The sequence below is a fragment of the Mauremys mutica genome, chromosome 21 (genome assembly GCF_020497125.1).
Source record: "Mauremys mutica isolate MM-2020 ecotype Southern chromosome 21, ASM2049712v1, whole genome shotgun sequence".
NCBI classification, from domain to species: Eukaryota; Metazoa; Chordata; order Testudines; family Geoemydidae; genus Mauremys; species Mauremys mutica.
The window spans coordinates 12412093-12435904 of NC_059092.1; the positions used below are offsets into that span (position 1 = coordinate 12412093).

General features: G+C 41.7%; 2 protein-coding genes and 1 pseudogene across 5 annotated transcripts in view; all 3 read left to right on the forward strand.

The window, feature by feature from the left end:
- TNFRSF1B (TNF receptor superfamily member 1B) overlaps positions 1-1270 on the forward strand; it is a 37658-nt gene extending 36388 nt beyond the window's left edge. For all 4 annotated transcript variants that reach the window (XM_044996001.1, XM_044996002.1, XM_044996003.1 and 1 more), the window contains one exon: positions 776-1270. In XM_044996001.1, coding sequence (XP_044851936.1) covers positions 776-1077 — 302 coding nt within the window. In that variant the 3' untranslated portion in view covers positions 1078-1270. The remainder of the gene's footprint in view (positions 1-775) is intronic.
- Positions 1271-6703: 5433 nt separating this feature from the next.
- Positions 6704-23812, forward strand: part of VPS13D (vacuolar protein sorting 13 homolog D) — a 185819-nt gene continuing 168710 nt past the window's right edge. The window contains exons 1-11 of the mRNA XM_044995998.1: positions 6704-6721; positions 11324-11486; positions 13224-13301; positions 13620-13810; positions 16207-16287; positions 18344-18460; positions 18783-18887; positions 19955-20125; positions 20310-20410; positions 21055-21223; positions 23236-23328. Coding sequence (XP_044851933.1) covers positions 11390-11486; positions 13224-13301; positions 13620-13810; positions 16207-16287; positions 18344-18460; positions 18783-18887; positions 19955-20125; positions 20310-20410; positions 21055-21223; positions 23236-23328 — 1203 coding nt within the window. The 5' untranslated portion in view covers positions 6704-6721; positions 11324-11389. The remainder of the gene's footprint in view (positions 6722-11323; positions 11487-13223; positions 13302-13619; positions 13811-16206; positions 16288-18343; positions 18461-18782; positions 18888-19954; positions 20126-20309; positions 20411-21054; positions 21224-23235; positions 23329-23812) is intronic.
- LOC123354546 lies at positions 9101-9216 on the forward strand (annotated as a pseudogene).

A 23812-nucleotide genomic window follows, 5' to 3' on the forward strand; every position in this document is an offset into this window, starting at 1 on the left:
TTAAGGTGCCACAAGTACGCCTGTTCTTTTTGCGGATACAGACTAACACGACTGCTACTCTGAAACCTGTTAAAAGAACATTAAGGTTGCAAGGGCAAGCACTCAGCAATTAGGAAATTCCAGAATTAAGGTTGCTTGTGCAGAATTAAGGGTTCCCTAAGCTAATTATTGAAAACAGCTGAACTATTTTAGCTGAAATTTTCCCCAAAAATTCAGCCTGGGGCAGACACCAGGCATGAAAGTTTTAGTCCAAACAGTTACAGGTTGGCAAAGCTATAAGCCACTGAAAACAGGACCTTGTAATGGAAAGTGTTTTGGTAACCTTAACTCTGGGGGTGTGTCTACACAGCAAACAAACACCCGTTGCTGATCTGTGCTAGCTGACTTGGGCTTGGGAACTGTTCAGTTGCTATGTAGTTGTACAGGCTGGGGCTGCAGCCCGGGCTCTTGGACCCTGCAAGGTGGGAAGGTCCCAGAGGTCCGATTGAGCCTGAACATCTACACTGCAGTTAAGCAGACTGTTCACCTGAGCCCCACAAGTCTAATTCAGCTGGCTTGGGGCAGCCTCAGGTATTTAATTGCAGTGTAGACGTACCATAGGTGGTGCTACCAACTCTGCCTACAGTAAGAGAAGGAAGGAGATTCAATCTACATAGTCTGTTTTAAAACTTTTATAATTTTTTCCTAAGTCATTAAACTGGATAAAGAATCTTATCCTGCTGTAGGTTTCACTCTTCCACTTTTTAATTTGTATTGTTTTCTGTTTGTTTCACAGAGCATTCTGCTAGTGGAGGAACGCAGGTGAACGTAACTTGTATTGTTAACTTGTGTAATTCAAACCACAGCCCACAATTTCCAGAACCGACCACTTCAACCACCACGGATTATGAAAATGTTTCCTACTGCACTCCAACAGAGGAAGAAATTCCCCTTTCTAAAGAAGAAAACCCCTTGAAAAGAGAATCTGAAATTCAAATCTCAGTGGAAGCTGCAGATAGTTTACCTCCAAGCTTATCGTTTCCAGAAGTAAAGCCATTTCCTCTGAGTGTTCAAGATGCAGGGATGAAAAATAGCTAAAGAAGATGACAGATCAGATATTGATCAATAAAACTCTAAGCAGCTTCTGATCTGCTAAAATAAACAATGCGTTAAGAATAGTATTCTTATGGAGACTTAAAATCTAAAATGTATAAAGATATGGAGGGAGGCAGAGCCTTTTAAAAATGTTTTAACCTTTTGATATGTAATGGCTTTAAAAGTTGAAGGAAGATCGGTGCAGAAGTCAGTGTTATTTTTAAAAGCGGTCTTTTTCTTTTCAATTTAGTAGTTTGTTTATCCATCAAATTGTCACGTGCAAGCTTCCTTCTGTCATGCCTTTACCACGTGTCTTGATCCTGGCCTAGAGGGATCTCCTTTGCAGCTGAAAAGGAAGTGTATTCAGTCTTGTGCTTGTTCAGTCATTGACCTATCTGCTGAGTCTGCCTCCAGGATGCCATTTAGGGATAATGATGGGATTTTTCATTCACGCATCCCATTGGCTAAGAACAGGACTAAGACCAGCATTCCATGAGAAATGAGTTGGTGACCAGCTGTCCAATGCTGTTGATTTAGTCACATGTTTTTATGGCATCAGATTATACCATTTCCCATCTGATCTACCCACCTCTCAAAATATTCACTTTTTTTTTTAAGGGATGTATGCTTCAGATCTTTCCTTCTGTCCTTGATACTTTTTGCTGCTGTTTTCTCTTTCTCTCTCATACGGTGGAGGCATATCTGTTCTCTAAGATTTGTGTGTATTGGAGGGTAAAATCTTCTGCATGAGCTTTTATACTAGACTACAACTACTCTATTCAACAATAGCAAAAATGCACTTATTTTTGTGTCAGCTGTACATATTTAATATATTTTTAAAAAAAAGAATATATATTAAGTAGAACTTGTAACATCAAAGTAGGTAATTGTCAGTCTAAGGACTGTCATGTTTGTGCCATGGTTGATTTCATGCTGTTAGCTGGCTGACTCTTGAGGTCTATCAGAGAGAATGGTGTGTGCCAAATGTTTTCCTCTGCATTTCAATTAATGGTGAAGACCCAGGCAAATACGTATTTCATACAACTCATCCTGGTTGACCCCAGGAAACGGTGAAAGGCTGAATGGAACCTCAGAACCACAAAATCAGCTGTTTGTGATTATATCGTCCTCTAGTAGCTGATCTGCAAGGAGATTGTACTCCCTACTGACAACTAATGGAGACTTTTCTTTAGCGCCGGTGGCAGAAGTCTGCGCTTTTGAAGCTCAAGTTCTGGGATTGTACTTCCCATAATCATTTTGCACATGGGTGGGTTAACCAGCAACTGTGATGTCTGCATTCAAACATAAATTTGTTACAAAGTGCGTGAGTCAGATTCCGGCTGAGTCAGATTCAGGCTAAATCAAACTGGGGTCTGAATTCTGTCCTTTATTAAAACACCTGCAAACCCTATTGGAGCTGCTCAAGAGTAACAGAATGCAGTATTTATTCCAGAGGCTTTAGGCTGAAGAAGAATGCCTTTATGCAGCTTTCATTCAACAGCTGCTGAAGAGCAAGTATGCTTTACACTTTCACCTACACTTTCAGGATTATCCTCTGTGGCTGTGGAGGTTAGAGGTGAAACATGCTGAACTATATTTTAACTTGCATTTGAGAGTATGCTCTGAAATGACTTAGCATATGGAAACATTGAATTTAATCCAAAACCACAGAATTTATGCTTACATACGACTTGATTGCACAGCTGGCTGTTTCCAGCAATGTGCTGAATATCTGTATCTGTTGCTCATCACTTCCAAGAACTGGGTCCATAGTGAAACATCAGCCCAAAGGAAAAATCAGGGGTTCAGCCATGGCAGTTAATTTTATATTATGCAGCTGCATGGTGGCATAAAAATCCTATGTATTCATGTAAATATTATCAAAGAAATTTTTTAACTTGGTCATTAGCTATGTATAAAAAAGTAAAAATCTGTTTTTATTTTTATAATTTATGTATGACTTGAACTCTCCTGTCCTGTTCTTTCTAGTAAACAAAATGCCTTTGTTTTCTTTTGTTTTTAAAAAATTAAAACTACTATTTGTTGATTTCATTTGTATCCAAAACATTACTTTTGGCTCTTTTTATCATTATTGCCTAATTAAAGGTTTGATCAAGTTCAGTTTCATCTACCACTTTCTAAATGTTGGTACTAGTTTGAAGTTAAGTAGGATGTACAGTCGAACCCATTTATGTCGACCTCGGTTAACTTGCCAATCCTGTTAAGTCGACGGTTTAAGGGTGGAACCGCCAGACTCCCTCTTTGGCTTATGAGTTTCTCATCCGTTATGTCGATTTGCCGAACCCTAATATCTCGAGCCCGTCCCCGACCCACCGTGTCCCCAGCCGCCGGCTCCCCGGCTCTCCAGCCGCGCGGTTCCCCAGCCGCTCGCTTCCCGCGTCCCCAGCCGCCGGCTCCCCGGTTCCCCAGCCGCGCGGTTCCCCAGCCGCCCGCGTCCCCAGCCGCCCGGCTCCCCGCGTCCCCGACCCACCGTGTCCCCAGCCGCCCGCTCCCCGGCTCCCCAGCCCCGCGGTTCCCCGCTTCACCGCCCGGCCGTCCGCCCGGCTCCGCTTCCCCGCCCGCCCCCGTATACCCGGTCCCTGCCTGTCCCCGCCCGCCTGGCCCCGCATACCTGGTCCCTGCCCGTCCCCGCCCCACATACCTGGTCCCGGCTTCTCCTGCCGCCCGCCCGCCGGCTCCGCTTCCCCGCCCGCCGGTCCCCGCTTCCCCGCCCCCGCATACCCGGTCCCTGCCTGTCCCCGCCCGCCCGGCCCGCATACCTGGTCCCTGCCCGGCCCGGCCCGCATACCTGGTCCCTGCCCGTCCCCGCCCGTCCCCGCCCCACATACCTGGTCCCGGCTTCTCTTGCCGCCCGCCCGCCGGCTCCGCTTCCCCGCCCGCCGGTCCCCGCTTCCCCGCCCCCGCATACCTGGTCCCTGCCCGGCCCCGCCCGCCCGCCCGCCTGGCCCGCATACCTGGTCCCTGCCCGGCCCCGCCCCACATACCTGGTCCCGGCTTCGCCTGCCGCCCGCCCGCCGGCTCCGCTTCCCCGCCCGCCCGTCCGTCCGCCCGGCTCCGCTTTGCCGGATCCAGCCACGTGCAGGCAGCGCGGTAAGGGGGCAGGGAGGGGGTGGGGGGGTGGATAGGGGTTTATCTCGATCATTGGTTATCTCGATGGCTTTTGGCAAACCCCTAGGCCGTCGAGATAACAGGGTTTAACTGTAGTAAAAAGCCATTCATCTTGAATTTCAGAGAAGATGAGTGAAGCTGCGATCCTGCAGTCTGTTCTGTGCCCTAGTCCCACCCAAACTCCCATTGACTTCAGTGGTGAATGTGTGTAGCTGTGTGGAACTCATTGCAGGATGAGGAGCCTTAGTGATTATATCAAAAGATACAGTGTACAGAACGGTGCACAAAAATCCCAAAGTCCTGTACTGTATGTAAACAGGCCTACATAAATATTTATTACAGCCAACCCTTGATGATTGACCTACAAAGAGGCTGCAAACCGGTATTCTACTGCCACCTGGTGGAGAATCTCCTTTTATCTCCTGTTGGAGAGGTCTATGCTTTTACAGGTTGAAGAACCAGAATTCTATTTCCTGCTTCTCACAATGCTGATATACAGAAAGTTGTCCCTATGTATATGGCCACAACAAATTGTTACAAAAGGTCACTGCCCCTGTAAAACTGATTTTACATGTAAGTTACTTAGGAGTGTCATAAAGAGGGACTTACTGTATTTTATCTGAAATTTATTTACGGGAGTTACCAGTTGTGCTATGGGTTACTTTTTTAAGATTCAGTCCTGCAAAGTGCTGAGCAATATGGCCTGATTCAGTAAAGTACATGTTTAACTATAGGCTCATGAGCAGTCTCTGTTGTCTTCAGCAGGCATTGAATAATGCCCTTAGTGTCTGTTTGGGGGATGATGGAGGAAATATCCTTTCAACATGAAGCCATGCTAAAGTAGGGTTTCAAATATTATCAGATACTAACTTTTTGTTTCACTTGTTTCCTTGAGGAAACATTTATTGTGTCTAAAACATGTGCCTTATGTGGCCTCTACTGTCTCATGACCATTCTCAAATCAAGTGCTAGTAAGGAACATTTGATCATACTGAAAATGTTTTGAAGCAAAAAACAGTTTCTCACACTTTTTAAACTGTATCACATTGTGTGGTGGCCTCCCTTACAAATACAATTTTCCCTGCATTTTCCATAGCTATCCTTTGTCCTTGAAATGTAGATGGTTCCATTGGTATACTGATTGATGAACTTCTCTATTACACACACACAATTGTATACAACTCATGTGACATGGGTAGCCTCTAGTACACACTTGGTGGTTGCACTGGATGAGTTCCTGTGTGGATGCGCACCTACTGGCAGAGTTGCTGCCTCTTGTGATTTAATCACCCGTCTTGCAATATTTATTAATTTTCACTAATGTGCCAGCTGCTGGAGTCATAGAATCATAGAACTGGAAGAGACCTTGAGAGGTCATCTAGTCCAGTCTCCTGCACTCAAGGCAGGACTAAGTATTATCTAGACCATCCCTGACAGGTGTTTGCCCCACCTGCTCTTAAAAATCCCCAGTGATGGAGATTCCACAACCTTCCTAGGCAATTTATTCCAGTGTTTAACCACCCTGACAATTCGGAAGTTTTTCCTAAGGTCCAGCCTAAACCACCCTGGCAGCAATTTAAGCCTGTTGCTTCTTGTCCTATCCTCAGAGGTTAAGTACAGTTTTTCTCTCTCCTCCTCGTAACAACCTTTTATGTATTAGAAAACTGTTATCATGTTCCCTTTGTCTTCTCTTCTTCAGACTAAACAAACCCAAACTCCAGTTCAGGCCTAACCAGCATGGAGCAGAGCGGAAGAATTACTTCTTGTGTCTTGCTTACAATACGCCTGCTAATACATCTCAGAATGATGTTTTGCAACAGCCTCACACTACTGACTCATATGTAGCTTGTGATTCACTATGACCCCCCGATTCCCTTTTCGCCATACTCCTTCCTAAGCAGCCGTTTCCCATTTTCATGTGATCACATCAGAATCTTGAGCTTTCAGTGAAAAAGAAGAGTATTGTTACCCTTATGGTTGGGAGACAAGCTTGAAAATGGGAAACAGTAGGGCTCAAAAACCAGAGAGAAAATAAATCAACAACCCATGCTATTGTGTTTTAACATCTCATTCTATTTAAGCCAGCGTGGTGATGCTGGGGTTGGGGGGGGGGGGGTATGTTGACTCTATGATGGCTGCATGCTTGGTGGTGCCGGTGGCACTGTAGTGGGTGCACCCCCCCCCTTGCTGCAATGCATGGCGGTGTACGGCCAGGGCGAGGCACGAGGCTGTAGCTCCAGGGCGATTGCTGATGCTGAGGGCACCGCACGGCGCCTCTCGCTCACTCACTGGAAAGCCGCCCGGCTCCAAAGCGCTGCAGCGGGGCAGGTCTTTCCTTACCTGGGCCCAGCTGGGCTCAAAGTTCTACCAGGCCCGGTGGGGGGGCGGGGACGACGAGCGATTGCTCGGCGCTCTACCGGCAGGCGGCCCCATCCGTTAGCTCCGGCTCGATTGGCGCAGGCTCCAGCTCACTCACTCGCAGGCCCTGCTCCGAGAGCGCCATTGAGGAGCGAGGCAGGTACCTGCGGGGGGGGAGGCGCCGCTAACGGCTTCGGGGGGCGGGCCGCGGGGGAGGCGGCCTGGGCTCCTGTCCCTGTGAGTGACCCCCCCCGGCGCCTGGTCTTCAGAGAGTGACTCTCCCCCACCCCAGAGCCCCGCCCTCAGAGTGACCCCCCACACCCCGGGCCCCCCCTAGCTCCCCCCCGGGGGCCTGGCCCCGCGGACAGTGCCCCCCCTTAACTCCCCCCCGGGGGCCTGGCCCTGCGGACAGTGCCCCCCCTTAACTCCCCCCCGGGGGCCTGGCCCTGCGGACAGTGCCCCCCCCTTAGCTCCCCCCCCGGGGGCCTGGCCCCGCGGACAGTGCCCCCCCCTTAGCTCCCCCCCCGGGGGCCTGGCCCCGCGGACAGTGAGCCCCCCCTTAGCACCACCCCCGGGGTCATGTCCCCGCGGACAGGACCCCCCGCTGCTCCCCCCCCGGGGGCCTGGCCCCGCGGACAGTGCCCCCCCCCCTACCTCCCCCCCCGGGGGCCTGGCCCCGCGGACAGTGCCCCCCCCCTCGCTCCCCCCCGGGGGCCTGGCCCCGCGGACAGTGCCCCCCCCCTTAGCTCCCCCCCCGGGGGCCTGGCCCCGCGGACAGTGCCCCCCCCTTAGCTCCCCCCCGGGGGCCTGGCCCCGCGGACAGTGCCCCCCCCTTAGCTCCCCCCCGGGGGCCTGGCCCCGCGGACAGTGCCCCCCCCCAGCTCCCCCCCCGGGGGCCTGGCCCCGCAGACAGTGGCCCCCCCTTAGCTCCCCCTCCGGGGGCCTGGCCCCGCGGACAGTGCCCCCCCAGCTCCCCGGGGGCCTGGCCCCGCGGACAGTGGTCCCCCCTTAGCTGCCCCCCCCGGGGGCCTGGCCCCGCGGACAGTGGCCCCCCCTTAGCTGCCCCCCCCGGGGGCCTGGCCCCGCGGACAGTGCCCCCCCAGCTCCCCGGGGGCCTGGCCCTGGCTGTGATTCTCTGGCTCCCTTGCTAGGGCCCTGGCACCACTGCCCCCGCCCCCCGTTACACCCTCCCTCCATCTGCCCGGCTCTAGCAGCCCCCCCCCAGTGCCCTCATAGGGACCCTGTCACCCCCGCCTCCTGGGGCAGCCCCTGCTGCGCTCTTAGCAAGGTGACCTTTCCCTGCCTCCTGCCAGTAGCACCCACCTTTTCCGAGGGGTTTACTGCTGTCTGATCCCCAAACAATGACCCCACCCCGGACTGTATAGCCACAGTCCAGCAGGGTATCAGCCCCTAGTAACCCCTTACACTGACCCGGCACTAAGACCGCCCTTCCCGTGGGCCTGCCTTTACCAGGGGGCAAGCTCTGCCAGCCCACTCACCCCACTAATCATATCCCGCAGGGCCTGTGCCACTGGTTTAAAAGTCCCCTTCCCTCCAAAGAGTCATCATGAGGTTTCTGAGATTTCTTGACGCATCCTCTTGTCCTTTCTTAATACAGTCCCCACTCCTCCAGCCCTTCCTGATAAATGTTTACTCACTTTTGTTTAGTATTTTCCAAGTAAGATTGTGTATATCCCATGGTTAATTTAAACTAAGGTCAGAATTTACTGGAGTTTAACTCAAGTATGATGACTTGCAGAAATGTGTCATCCTTTTCATGTGATCCTGTTTGTTTGTTTTTTGATAACATCCAGTCTATCCTAACACTGTCTCAAGGTTTTCATCTTGATTTTGCATCTACAGTTCTATCTGAAGGGTGGAGTGGGAAGGATAGGGATATTGCTTACAAGTTGGTTAAAACTTTTACTTTGTTAGTCATAGCTGCAATTTTAATCTCAACTAAAAATGAAAGGTGGATGGCAATATCGGCTGTGTGAAAGACAAGACTTTAGTTTGTGGAGTGTAGCTAGCATTGCCTATGGAAACTATTAAAGGCACTTTAAATCAAAAGATCTGATAATTTTAAATAATGAACTTCTTGACTTTTAATATTTTTGGTTTTAATTGTTTAAGTTACTTTGCATTATTTTAAGCTGTTTTGTGTTTAACTTTTAGTTCTAGTCAGTTTCACTTTTCAGCCTTAGCACAACTCTGTGTTTGGGTTTTTAATGCTGAAGAGAAATTGAATGTTTGGGGGCGGGGTTTAATAGAAGAAAGGTTTCATTGATATTTTAAAAAATGTGAACATTCATGTTGCAACCATCAGTCAAGTAAAACTCATTAGCTATGGAAAAACCCTGAATTTTAATATAAAAATTAAAATATGGTCCTCAAATTAATCATTTCCCTTTAGTGTCCTGCTTTTTTATATAAAGTATCTTTTTCACTTTCCACCAGCTGCAACTCCATGTTTTAAAAAATTGATTCATGTTGCCTTGGGGAAAATGATATACCCCCAGACACTCAGTTAATAAAGCAGGGCTTTGCGCAGTGGCAGTATCATAACTAATGAAGTTATCTGAGGTGTGATTATTGCTAGTTGAAAATTTTTCCACATCATACCGTGTATTCACCCTTTGTTTACCAATGTTTAGGTAAGTGCTTGGTCCTGCTCCCTTTGACGTTAATGATAGTTCTACAGTTGACTTCGATGACAGCACTGTGAGGCATAAATTACACTGTGCCTTTTTATTTTCTCGCAACAGCAGGGGTTGAAATAGAAATGTTTGGTAAAGATTGTGAGGGTAAAAAATTGGAAGTGTGACCATTGTCAAAGTATGTGTATTTTATCTTTAGAATCTTGACAGTATCCCTTTAAAAATGGTAAGATCATGATAGCTGTCAGTATTATCTGAGTTTATTGAACCTGAGCTAAGTAACTTGTTTTGCAAGTATTTATAAGAGTGCCACAAAGAAATAGAATTAAAGGCCCTGTACTGGAAGCTGGTCCACACAGGTAGCTCTCTACTGGTTCATTGTACCCATTGACTTCACTGGGAGTGAAGATCCTCTGAGATGAATCAACTTGTAGAATTGGCATCTTTGTTAGCAAAAGTTGAGTTGAGCTTTCCATGCATACACACTACTCTTTCAATTCACGTCCACTGAGGCAAGATTAATGGCACTAGATTCTTTTCAGCAATGGGTGCTGGCATCCCAGCACGGTCAAGTGGCTTCTTCTTCTTATGAACATGATTACATGTTGGTCAGAGAGCTTAAAAGACTAACCGAATAAATACAACATAAATATTTCAGACTGAAACTACTAAAGGTGTATAGTGTATCACTTGAGGTATAAATATGTAGTGTATAGAAGTGTGCTGAAAGAAAGCACATGCTTATTTGCATCTCGTGCACAGACCTAAGTAAAAGTTAGGATGAAATTGCCCACTTTTTCCTGTTCTAGGGCCAGATTGCCTTCTACAAAAGTAACTGCTTTTTAGGGGACAGGAAATTCATCAATTTTCATTTATGGAGTTTTCGGTGCACTCTTCTTTCACGGAATTCGGGTTTCACTCTTCCTATAATGGAAAGGGCTGGAAGTTGGGCTCACTTATTTTCTCAGAAAACCTGATCTGTAGAGTCTCTGAGATCCACAGAACATGGGCATTGGCTCCTCTCAGTCATTTCCAGAGCAGTGCTGCAAGGACTTCCCCCTGCTGGCTGCTGCTCCTGGGAATCTTGTTCAGGGGGTTTTACACAGAATGGAGCGGGGATAGCAAATAATATTGACCAGATCAGCATTAATGTGAACTAAAATAAGTTTTGGGGTGGGTATGTGCATGTGCACTCAGATAGCAGTGATAGACATAAAAATTGGGGAGAGAACACTGTCACAGAATGTGGCCACCCTCCACTCCAGACCATAATTTCCAAAGTTGGAGAGCCCAGTCCTTATGGAGTACCAGTAGAGGGGTTTCCTATGGGATTTGAGGGACAGGTACAAGGCTACTGAGACAGCACATTAACCAGCATCCAGAACTGCTTATTTTTGGTTTCCTTCCTGAAGACAGAGAGGACATTGTGGTACCTTGTCTTTTATTGCTTCAAAATAGGACAGTGCTGCAATATGAAGGATGCAAAGATTATTTTTTGTATGATGATTCTATGCTTTATGAGACAGGTCAGTATCATTATCCCCATTTCACAGATGGGAAAGCTAAGGCACAGAGAAGTGAAGTGATTTGCTCAAGGTCACCCAGCAGGCCAGCGGCAGAGATCGGAATAGAACCCAGATCTCCTGAGTTGTGGTCCAGTGCTCTATTCACTAGGTCACTCTGCTTGGTGTTTTTAATCACTAAAGCACTACAAATCTCAGTGTGGAAAAGGTTTAAAAAACTTAGTGCAGTCTACCACAATAAAGATTGCAGCAGGTGAGGTGGTATTATGGGAGTTCATACAGTCTAATATTGTATAAATAAAATCAGTGCAAATAGTAACTTCATTGCACTATGCTCTGACCTAGAATTAACAGGGTAATTAAAAGTAGCTGTGCATAGAAAAATTCTTACTTTTTTTTAAGCAGCTGCTCTAGGAAAACATCTTGTACTTAATATTCATTTCCAAGTGCCTTTGGGATGGGATTATTAAAGTGAAAATTGTTTGCAATTGTGTCACAATTTCTCTATGTTGGAGGGTGAGAAATGGTTTGAGAGCACATAGTATATCTCTTAGACGTGTTTCCCTTTTGCATTTAAAACAGAATACAACTGAACTATGGAACAGAGCATGACAACAGAATCTTAGCCACCCCTCCCAGGTTACAATCATGTTGGAGGGACTGGTAGCCTGGGTCCTCAACACCTATTTGGGCAAATATGTCAATAACCTGAACACAGACCAACTCTCAGTAGCTCTTCTGAAAGGTAAGGGTTATTAGCATTGTTTGATGTATCTCTGTTTTATATTTTAAGAATTATATTGATAGAATGATTTTGTATTCACTGAAAGCTGGAAAACATATATTGACTATATTTTACGTTTGTCTTACTAATTAGCACTTACGTCCTTGTTCTTATATTGTAGTAATAAATTGACATAAATAAGACTCATTTTTTTTAAATTGTATAGTAAGTCTTCCTGCTTTCCCAGAGTGCCAGCTTTATTTTTTTTTTTAAATAGACTAATGAAAAAAATGATTTTCTGATAACACACACTATTAGGGTGTACTGAGGGTTTGTTTTTGAAATCTGTAACAAAATCTATATGGGTTTTCTGTTCTACTCTACTCTTGATGTTTTGAAGGGTCTTCTGGGAACACCCAAGAGCAACAACTCCAAATGTGCTCAGGCATACCCTTTTCTGTGCGCGCACACACACACACACACTTGTCTGTTGCCTCTTTTGTTTCATTTTCAGTTTTGCTGCTGCTGTTATTAGTAAGGAACCTCTTTCAGAGCCTTGCAAATGTTATGCACCATCCATGAACAGTGAAAGTGACTATGCACTTGACCACTGTGCCTCTGTGTCAAGTAAAGAAATTGACAAAATAGAAGGAAATAATATTTTTTTAATCTATTTGATACAGTAATCATAGGGGTTGCTTGCAACAGTACTAGATTCAACATCTTCTAATGGAAATCTGTTTTTTTTTTTTAAACTGGAGTTCCTTTAAATATCAAATGACAATAGCGAGTGTTTCTGGAAATCATTGTATTCTCAAGATATTTAGTACAATATTTAAAGTATTTTTACAGAACATATATCAAATAGCACACATGAGTCCAGCTGATGATACGGGTTATTCATGTAATTTTTGAAAACCAGTAAAGCAAACAGTGTCATGTCATCTCTATCTAGAGTGCTCTATGGAACAGGGATTTCAGGAGAATTTTGAAGGTGAGAAATAGTGCTTAGCAAATGTTAATTGGAAAGTTGTATCAAGCAGATACAGATGCTTTTGATAGCGTATTTACGGTGAACGAGGGGAGAGATTTGGAGAGAAGCTTGTATGGAAAATAGGCAGCTTAACAGTTGCTTTAGTTTTCAATATGTAGTTGCAATGATAGTTTGTGTGTGCATGCTTGTGAAATTTCTTCTCGCATTATAGAATGTACATAACAGATAATGGTGAGAACTTATTTGAATACTCACTGACTCACTCATGAAAGGTGGGGTAATAACTCATGATTTTTTTAAAAAAAAAGTCTTGACTGAGTTACGTAATGTAGTCCCTCATCTTCACTTGTTTTGAGAAGAAATTTTTTTACACTGCAAGGAGCCAGTTTTGACTGTTGGTTACTTAAAGAAATAATTCTAGGATGGAATTTTGGCTGTCAAAAAAAAAAATTGCCTTCCAGATGCTTTGCTGTTGATGGAGAAGTTCAGATTAAGCACCTTGAAATATATGGTGTGATCATATCAAATAACTCTGGCAGATGGCATTTGAAAATATTACAAAATATTAAATATCACATCTAACTGCCTCATTCTTTAAAATGATAGATTTGCTTTGCTCATGAAATAGAATTTTTATCCCACTTCATTTATTTTTATTAGTTTTAAAGAAGAAACTTCTTATTGGTATTAAGTTCATAATCCTTAGCCAAGCAGTCTTTAACTTTATTTTGCTCAACAGATTGCTATTTCTCTTCCTCCTGCAGGTGCTGTTGAATTGGAAAACCTACCATTAAAGAAAGATGCCTTGAAGGAACTGGAGTTGCCATTTGAAGTAAAAGCAGGTTTGTATTTGTGTGTGACAGGTGTTCTCTACAGGAATTATTCATTTTGTTAGTTCCTGCTACAAGTATGAAGCATTTCATACACTGGTGATTCTTTTAAGAGATCCTTTAGTAATAAGTCATAGCTGGAACTGACCTTAAAATAAGAGTTAGCAGCTAAGTGTCAAATTCTTGAACAAATAATGGAATCTGAATTTATGTAGATCAAATTCTGTTTTAACACTGCAATGATTACGTCTTTTTCCTTTCTCACTTTATGTAGAGTATAACAATGTAACTCTATAGGATTCTAACAATGTTTCATCTTGGTGATTCTAGGTTTCATTGGCAAAATAACGCTCCAGATACCTTTTTATCGCCCACATGTGGATCCCTGGGTGATATCTATCTCAAAGCTCCACTTAATTGGTGCACCAGAAAAACAAGAAGATTTTGATGAAGAAAGGGAGAAGTTGCTGGAAAGAGAACACAAGAAAGCTCTTCTTTTAGCACTGGAAGAAAAATGGAAAGTGAGTAACATAGGACATATCTTTAAAAATAAAGGAGTTGATTTTGTTTTGCTGTTACAGAAGATTGATCACATTTAAATCTTCTACCAAATATAAGTCTCTTTTTGAGTCAATATCCAGGAAACCAAGTTATGATTTGATCTGCAAGTGATAAGGCAGCCTGGTCTTTGGCTTCCTCAGTAGGCTGAGGAGACCCGATCTATTTTATCATCACTTCAGATCACAGCAATTTCACTGTAGCACTGTACTGCTACCTGGCCAGTGTTTGAGTTGATTAAAGATACCGGTTAAAGCTCAACCCAGATCAGATGAAGTATTGGTGGTGGACTGGGGATATCTGGAGAATCTTCTGTGATCATTTAATGTGGTTTACCCTAGGAAGTTTGGTAAGCGTAGCAACTTAGGTGTACATTTAAAAAAAAATATATATATATATTTTATTTTGAGCTGTACGTGGTAGCGTATGGTTTTGGGTTTTTTTCCCCTCCCTCCAAGATATTCACAAGTTTCCTTTTCTTTTGGACCCTTACTGCTCCACAATGATCCATACTTTGACTAAGTTACAAATATGCTTTTTGTTTGGAATTTCCATGGAGAGCCACTTTTGGTAGTTGCAACCTGTATATAGCTGCACAACTTCAAGAGCCCTTATCTACATGTGTTAATTACTTCCATGCTTTAGGAACTGTGCTGATTGCCTGTTATTCCACAAATGTGCTTTGAGAGATGACTGCTAAGATGCAAAATCTTAAATATAGGACCAATCTACTGGAGGAACTGACTGCTGTCCAGTTTCCTGTGATTGGCATATTCTCAAGGAGATGGGAGGCAGGCTGTGCTCCACTGAGAGCCTGCAACTCTGGAATGCTCTCTTTCTAGATACAGGAAAGAATAAATGTGTAGCTCAAACATTTTTTTCTAGTTTTATTTGGTAGGAAGATGATGTGGGTGTTATGAAATCACACTCTGATTATTGCTGCCCATGTTGTAATTTTGAGTGTGGGGATGTACTTTTTATAGCACTTTTGAAAATTCCACCTTTTCAATGTGTATTTATTTTCATACGTAATGTTAGGAACTCGGGGCCCTTTGACCAAAACACGTTAATTATTGTGAATTACTGATAGAGTTCCATTAACCCATGCTTATGTTGATCTGAACTATAACCACAGATGCTGTTGTTTCTAAGATCTTGTACTATGTTGGTGATTGACGCTGTCATTACAGATGCTTTGGAGCCTACTATGGGCTGCTGAATAGATTCCCCCCCACACCCCCACACACATTTATAAAATACAATAGATGACTCCAGTCTGAAGTAAGATATATATGTACAGCAGTAGAAAAGACAAGAGACTAAAGGAAGACAATATGTTATGAAAAGAGAGATTTTAATAAAACAAAATAGAGGAAAGAACTTGCTGGGGATTATTTGCTTTACATTTCTACTAAAATCCTATCTTCTTAGTAGTTGGCAAGCGGTCTGTGTAGGGGGATATTTCAGAATATCAAAATAGGGATTAACCCCCCTCTGCCACTTTAACCCCAGAATAATAGTAAATCATATAAACAGTAGCTAACTATAAATATTTTCTAATACATTTCTTGCTAACCATATTTTAGCTTGATATCATTACTACTGATAGTTTGATATTAAGTACAGTTTCTAACCTTATACTCAGAAGTAGTGTAACTAGTAGACAATTTGTAATTGTCCTGGTACAGAAAAGCATCTGTTACCTATCCTCATCCTTGTGTGATGTGTAAATTATATTATAATTTTGTCTTAATACACACGTTCTATAACATTAACAAATTACCTCATATTGAATAGATTTTTGACTTGCAATACTTCTTCTAATGCTCTTCCACCTTCCAAGAGATTGTCGAGTAGTTCGTGCCCCAAAATGTGGTTTTTAAAAAATATTACCAAAGCTATTTACCAAAGCTATTTACCAAAGTAATAGTTTTAAAATGTCTATTTCAATGAAAATAGTCTTTTGTGTAGAAGTAAACATTCCCTACCAGTGTTTGCAGTGCAAACATAGTGCTAATGGAACAGAACCGGAACGTGAAGCTAACTAGCTTCCTGTGTGTGCTTCATTTAACATAGCCTTTGAAAATAAAAGGCATAAATGGTTTAAAAAAAAAAAAGTAAAGTGGCATTTAAAAATTCTTTTATAATCTAAACTTTTGGTAAAACAAATAAGTCATTGTTTATTAAATAGGAGTTTTAAGATGACAATTCCTTTCTAATATAGTGTCCGACTAGCAATCTCCTGCATTATTTAGATTTTTTTCCTCTGGCTTTGTAAACATTAAAATTTTATTTTCCAGACCTTATATTTAAAGAAAATACGTTATTTAATAAAATAGCTGATCTCTGTCGCTTTCAGAAAGAACGACAGCAGAAAGGAGAATCTTACTGGTATTCAGTTACTGCATCTGCAGTCACAAGAATCGTAGAGAACATTGAAGTAAGTCTAATGGGACCCACAATCTTTCATTCTATTTACTAAAGAATACTTAGTTTGTATATAACATGCTTCTTGTTTATTTTCAGGAGACTCAATGTGTGTAAAATGGAGGTGGATACTTAGTAGAGAGAGACCCCTTTCAGTGCTAGAATCCTTTTTCCTCTGAACTCTGAACCAAGCTAGAATTGGCAAAGTGAGGGGTTTATGGGAAGGAAGGAATCTTTCACCCTCCCGAGCCTTTGAGAAGTGTCATTCTTCCTTGCTTTGTAGGGGTCGATGGACAATAGATCCATATAAAAGCTGTCTAGCTTTATGGCTCTCCTTACTATAATATTGGAGTGCCTCCCAAGTTAATACTTATATTATAACTTTTAAAATTGGATTACACACAGGCTTATGTATAATGTTTTGAGCATGACAAGTTTGGTGAGGTAATATCTTGCACTGGACCAACTTCTGTGTTTTGTTCTTCACATCTGCTTGGGAAGTAGATGTCGCTGTTAAGTTTGACTTTTGTCTTAATGTTGTGAAGTTTCCATTTTAAATGGCAAAATTCATTATCTTCCATTGTTGCTTGCAGTGTTGGTGTTGCTGTGTGAGTCCTAGGATGTGAGAGTAGCATTAAAGTATATAAAGAAGAAAATGTAAATTCACTTCTGAGATTCTGGTACTTTGACCTTTGCTTAATTCTGCTTATTTCTGGTGCATGAAGCTTGATGCTGCCTGAAAGATTGTTTAACATACACAAATAAAATGTATATGCAATCTTCATCTAGCAATATTGGCTAGGCACTCAGCAAAACCCTTTTCTCCTTAGTTGCAAGCTGAAAATTCTAGAGCCTGGGCTTTTACTTTTCCCTTTTAAAGCCATAATAAAACTAATGATATTTTCACATTTATTTATTCTTAGCTATACATTTGCTAATTAAAATCTATAAGGACATCTACATTATCAAAAAACTTGTCTAAAGAAACCAAAAAAAAAAAACAAGTATCAGAGGGGTAGCCTTGTTAGTCTGGATTTGTAAAAAGCAACAAAGAGTCCTATGGCATCTTAAAGACTAACAGATGTATTGGAGCATAAGCTTTCAGGGGTGAATACCCACTTCGTCAGATGCATGTAATGGAAATTTCCAGAGGCAGGTATAAATATGCAGGCCAGAATCAGTCTAGAGATCATGAGGTTAGTTCACTCAGGGAGAGTGAGGCCCTCTTCTAGCAATTGAGGTGTGAACACCAAGTGGGGAGGAACTGCTTTTGTAGTTGGCTAGCCATTCACAGTTTTTGTTTAATCCTGAGCTGATGAAACCCTCCCTGTAATATCTTCTAAAATCTATTCATGCTAGCTGCCATGTAATGAATTTGTCCTCTTACTTCACCTATATGTAGAGGATATAGTCTGTGCTAACTCTTTATTGAGAGATTGCTTCCATGTACTGATGCATATCTCATAACAGAAAACTGAGGTAACCGTCAGTTGTAAACGGCTGTCATTAACAATAACTAGAAATAATTGGGGCCTTCCAGAGATGATATAGTGTGTAGTGATGACACAAGTCAGATATTCTGGATGTGAAAGCTTGGGCCGAGTATGACATCGTACAGTAAAGCATGAAACAGCAAAATTCAATTAGTTCCATGACCATTATGAGATTTTGCCACATGTAAAATTAATTCAGGTCACCACTTTATGTTCTGCTAATGAGCACTAGTTTTTATTATAGTCTTTATTTGAGCAACATGAATTTCTGTACGACTATAGCATCTGTGGCCAGCAAGCAAGGGTAGTAAAACAGCAGAGAAAAATAGCCTGTTTTGTGAAAATGGCAAATGCTGTAGCTGGTGTGTTTAACATCTGGGGAGATGGGTAGACCAGAGAGAACAGAGGAAGAAATATGGAATGGAGCCTGTGGGGGTGCAGTCAGGAAATGGCAGGAGGGTCCCATCACAGAATAACCATTTAAATAAATCTTGTTTGTTTCTTGGAGGTACACTAAATCTGTTTCAAGCATAACACAGTCTTTTTGCTCTGTGCCACTTCTTTCTCTCTCCTCAGTTAAAAATTCAAGATGTCCATTTGCGGTTTGAGGATGGCATCACAAATCCTTCACAGCCATTTGCCTTTGGAGTGTGCATCAAAAATGTATCAATGCAAAATGCTGTAAATGAGCCTGTGAGTATAGGTCAAAGTTAACACTGCATGAAGAAACGATACCCGCTAAGATGTGATGTGTCACTTTTGTATGAGAATGATATAAATTTTTCCTGTTTTTAAAATGCAGTACAATGGTTGCTATTAAATAATTACTGCAAATATTGTTTTATAATATAACAATCTTATCCTTAAGAATTATTGTGGATACCATGATAAAGTCAAAAAACAGCTGCATGTTACATACTGAATATTTAATGGTGATCACAATACAGTTAGATTTAAAATAATTTGTCACATTTCGTTTGATGCATTGTGACCGAGTTCAAATTTTTCACTTAAGGTAGAGAAGTTGATGCGGAAAAAGCAGTTGGATGTTGCTGACTTCAGTATTTATTGGGATACTTGTTGCACTTTATTGGGAGACCTGCCTCTTGGTGAGCTACAGGTATGAGATGAACATTTGGAAGGAATAATGTTTACTTGCTTGTGAAGGGAGAAATCAAGACTTTCACGTTCTTCCACTGGGTTGTAATATAATGTAAAATACATTTTATAGTGGATTTAGGTCTAGGAATATTTGGAAGCTATGTGGATTCATGATGTAATGGAAAGATTAGTATGGGACCAAGTAAAAACTGAACTATGAACTACATGACATTGCCTATTTAAATTATCTTTTTTAAAAGCTCTCCTTAAAACATACTGCTTCCACGAGACCTGTCAATGGTACTGCAAATACAGACTGTAAAATAGTAATTCAGCCTATAAATATTAAACCCTGATATTCTATATGGTATCAACATGATTACCTTCTCCTAAGAGCAGTTTTCCCTCTCTTTGTATTTACTGGTCTCTTTGTTCCACCTCTTGATTTGTAATGACGTGTTCTTGGTCTAATTTAGGCCTCAGTGTAGCTATTGGATCTTATATCTGTCTCGAGTTGCACTGAATTCAATGGGAGTCCATTCAGGATTCAAGAGTGTACGTGCGTGGATTGTACTGCTTTAGATTGTGGGTGCCAAAGCACAGAGGCTGGGTTTTTCTTTTCAGTTACTATGCAAAATATGGTTTTGTGGCTAAAAATGGCACGAGCATTTCCCCCAACTTCTGTATGATCTTTGATAAATGATTTAATCTTTTTATGCCCCAGTGTATTTATCTATGCAATGGGGATATTATTTTCTTACCTCCATAGGAGTGGTGTTAGACTAAATTCGTTCATTTTTATAAAGTGCCTTGAGAACCTCTGAAGACAGTATAGAAATGCAAAGTATTATAATTTGTGAAGTACCTTGCACAGCTATGGCACTCTATAAATAATTTCCCCAAATATTTAAACAAGATTACCTTCTTGATAAGAACAATTTCATGAGGAGGTAAAACCTGGTTAAAGGAGATGGAATTCCAGCAGTGTAATACACCTAGTAGAATCCTTATTAGCAAATCATCATTTAAATAAATTGCGTATGTGTGTTCTATGCAGTGACAGATAGATTTGGTTGTAACCCACAGGAAGCAATGGACAAAAGTATGGAGAGCCGTGATCATAATTACATCATGGAGCCTGTATGTACTTCAGCTATCCTCAAGAGAAACTGTTCTAAGGAGCCTTTAAGATCCCGACATACGCCACGGCTTGAATGTGATATCCAGCTTGAGACAATACCATTAAAACTTTCACAGGTAAAATGATTTCTCAGTGAATCACTTCTCCAGATCATGCTTTAGATGTTGTTTGTTTTCAGTTGACCCACAAAACCTAAAATTGAGATTTAATCGTTGTGCAGATGAATTATCAGAGTGGCTTATAATTTTACAGAATACTTTAACACTGGCAAATTGATCTATAATGCTGTTTTATTAAAAGATGCAGTATCAACAAATCATGGGGTTCTTAAAGGAATTGGATCGAAAAGAGCGACAGCAAAAATTTAGGAAATGGAAACCAAAGGTTACGATAGCTGACAAGTAAGTGGTTTTTCTTTTTTTTATACTACTGATATTTTTATGTAATGATGTAAATTACCCTTTTATGCAGTCTTATGTTTATTTTACACTTATCTGAACAACACTGTTGTAGTCTAAAGTTAGGGCAAAAGTCACAAAGGTGGTAGCTAGTGATTATATGGTGCACAGAATTTAGAATATATTGAAATTATAGTTCTAATATTCTGTGCTCTACCAGGTGAAGTATTGCTTTTATATTTATTTAATTTAATTTGCATTTATACCTAAAATAAAAGTTGCACTTATCCAAAGCTCTTAAGTGCTTCTGTCATAAGTTATAAGAATGAAATGATGAAGCAATGAAAATTGCATAGGAGTTTTGCCCCCTTTCCCTTTGGAATGAGTTGGCTTTTTTTTTCGTTGAAGAAGGTGGGGAATCCCACACGCTCAGTTCACGGATCTGTATTAAGAGTAAAGGCCACAGGAGCTGATGAAATGAAGGTAGCGCTTCTTACTGTAGTAGTAGGATATGCTGGGTTGATGTGCCATTGAGGCTGTGGTGCCTATTTATTTCCTGGGTAGTGACCCTCGATTTTTCTCACCCAGCCTTTCCTCTGGATTGAGAATCAAACTAACTGGAAATGTATTCATTTGACATGTTTTAGCTGCCGAGAATGGTGGATCTTTGCTTTGAACGCTAATCTTTCAGAAATCAGAGAACAGAGGCAACATTCTACCTGGGACTTCGCATTACATCGGGCCCAAGATGCAGTATCTTACACAGATATGTATTACAATCAGTTAAAAGGCATCCCGCTGTCTGTTGCGGAACAGGTATTGAAATTTGCAAGTACTGTACAGTATAGATAACATCTCAATAGGTGACCCTAGCATCTTTTTTAAATGAAACTAAATGTGTTTTGTTTATGTTCTTGTTTTAAAATTTACCTCAAATTTAACTGTAGAGTTATTTTAAATTTGTTAAACAATATGTTGTATGGCAGCAAATTGTTTTTAGCACGTACAGAATCTCTTTGTATTGTAAAAGATAATTTTTCCTTTAGCTGTTACTTGTTTCTTGCAATTATCAATGGTGCTTCTTCACTAATTACTCATGCTGGTCTTTTTGTAGATGAAGAAGAAAACTTCTACTTGAAGTCTTTCAAAATGAAAAACTAGATAGTGTTCCAAACCTTCCATACTGGGGTGTGGGAAGCATAGGAAAAGTAAATTTCTATGTTTTAAGGTAGTTCTTTCAAGATTGGGTTTTCAAATGGAAGACAGAATTGCTATTTAGTTTTCCTGCAATTTGCAGTGTTGTTTCATTCCTTCAATTTGCATCTGTATTTCATTCAGATTTAGCTGAGCTATAAACTTTGGGAAATTGCCATTTGCCTTTTCATTTGCAGCGTGTCAAAGTAACTGAACACAAACATTTTAAAGAGCCAGGCCCATGCTGCTGCCAAAACAGCAGCAGCACACACTGTATTGGAAACACTTCGGAACTTCCAGAGCTGTTGAGGTGACAGGAGCAGAGTGAGAGAGCTGACCTGGGCTCCCCTTTGACCACCACCTGGCACGGGGCTCCAGTGGCCCATCTTCCCCCATGAGGCACGGATTCCCCTAGCTTCTGGGAGATGGGGAGAGACCTGGTTGTGCTCTCCCCACCCACCTGATCAGACCCAGCACGTGCCCCAGTAGTTCATCTCCACTCCATTCCCTCCTCCTCCCTTCTGGTCATCCCCAGGATTATATCCTCCTATAGCCAGCTAATGTTGTTTGGCCTTAGCTCAAGCTTTGCTGCAGGGCTGAAGGTTCAGGGCTGAAACCTTGCTGATGATGCATGATAGGTGGGTTGTTAGCTGTACATAAGAGTGTCTGTCATTTTTTAAAAATTCTTTAAAAAACTACACACCTAGAAACTTTCATACAAAAAACCATGTTAAAGGAACGTTATTTAGATTGCAAAATAAAACACTTAGAAGTTAATGAATGTCAGATAGATGGTTGCCAACTGATGCAGCCTATGCAGTTTGATACTCTCTTAATTCCATTATAACATTGTTTCTGTAGACCACTACCTCATTCAGTGCATAGATAGGGCTTCACTTTGTAACCTAAATAACTTTTTAATGTAGTTTTTTAAAATGTATATTTCATTAATTTTGTAAATTTTTACTTAGTATATCATCACATTGTTTTCTTTTGAAATTGGATTTGAGCATCTATATACCCAGTCATAAATTTTGGAAACAGTACTTAATAGGCAAGTCTTTTTTTGGCACTGAAAACAATCTTTGGTTTTATATATATATTTTTGCTGTTAGTAAGATCCCTCAAGCATCCAAGAAATGGTTGTTCTAGGGTTGCAAGTCACCTCCCACCATCACATACACACTTGGTGTTGTAGACAATCCAACTCCTCACTTATCATGCAAGAGTTGGAACAAGACTACCAAGTACACTGTCTCTGATGCATCTGGCCTCAAGGAATGAATTCTCTTCACAGAAAGTAGTTTCATAGCTTTCCTTGTCCATTTTCGTTAATTCAGTTCCAATTTTGGCTCTTACGTGCCTGCAGCATAGATGCACTCAGTTTAATTGTATATCAAATGAACGAATTGGCTTTGATTCCCATTATATGTCTGTGTTCCAGTATCTTCTGTGGAGATTTTCAGATTCACCTATGGGATTTAGGAGCACATGTCCCAATGAAAATCTGTGCACTTGTGCTACTAAATCCCTTAGATGCTTGAAAGAATCTCCCTTTCAGAGTGTATTTTTTTGAAGAGTATAAAACTTGAATTGCCTGTGAACCAGCACAAACATACCTTTTTGCCCTGCAGGAAGAAATGCATCGTATTGAAGAAGAGCAGACATTTGAGGAGTTGAAGATTTTACATGAGATTGTTTATGACAAATTCCATGACGTAGCAGAGGTGAGTGACTTTCTGTACACTGGATAATATTGAGAACCTAAAGGTGCAGTATTACAAGAAATTGTATTTTCCTCATTGTAAAAGGTATTGTAGCATGTACGGTATAATCATGCAGAGCAGTGTGATGCCAGTGCTAAAACCACAATCATGCTCCGATTCTTCAGTTGTGATATGCTGAGTGCTATTATTAGGGTGCTTGGGCAGCAAGCCCCCTCCCCTAGCCATATGCTGACTGTCGGTGACGATAACATTGAGCTCCATACTAGCAACTCTCTTGCTCTTTAATATTAAAAGAGAGAACTAAGACTGAAACCTATAATGGAATTTTCCTGGAATAAATAGTGCAGAGTTGGTCCTTTTATAAATGTACAAACATTGACCCTTTAAGGCCCATTTCATAAGATGTAATGTTGACTACTGATTGTAACCCTGAGTGAGAGTTCTATTCAAAGTAAATGCTTATTGATTGAGCTATGGTTAGGGT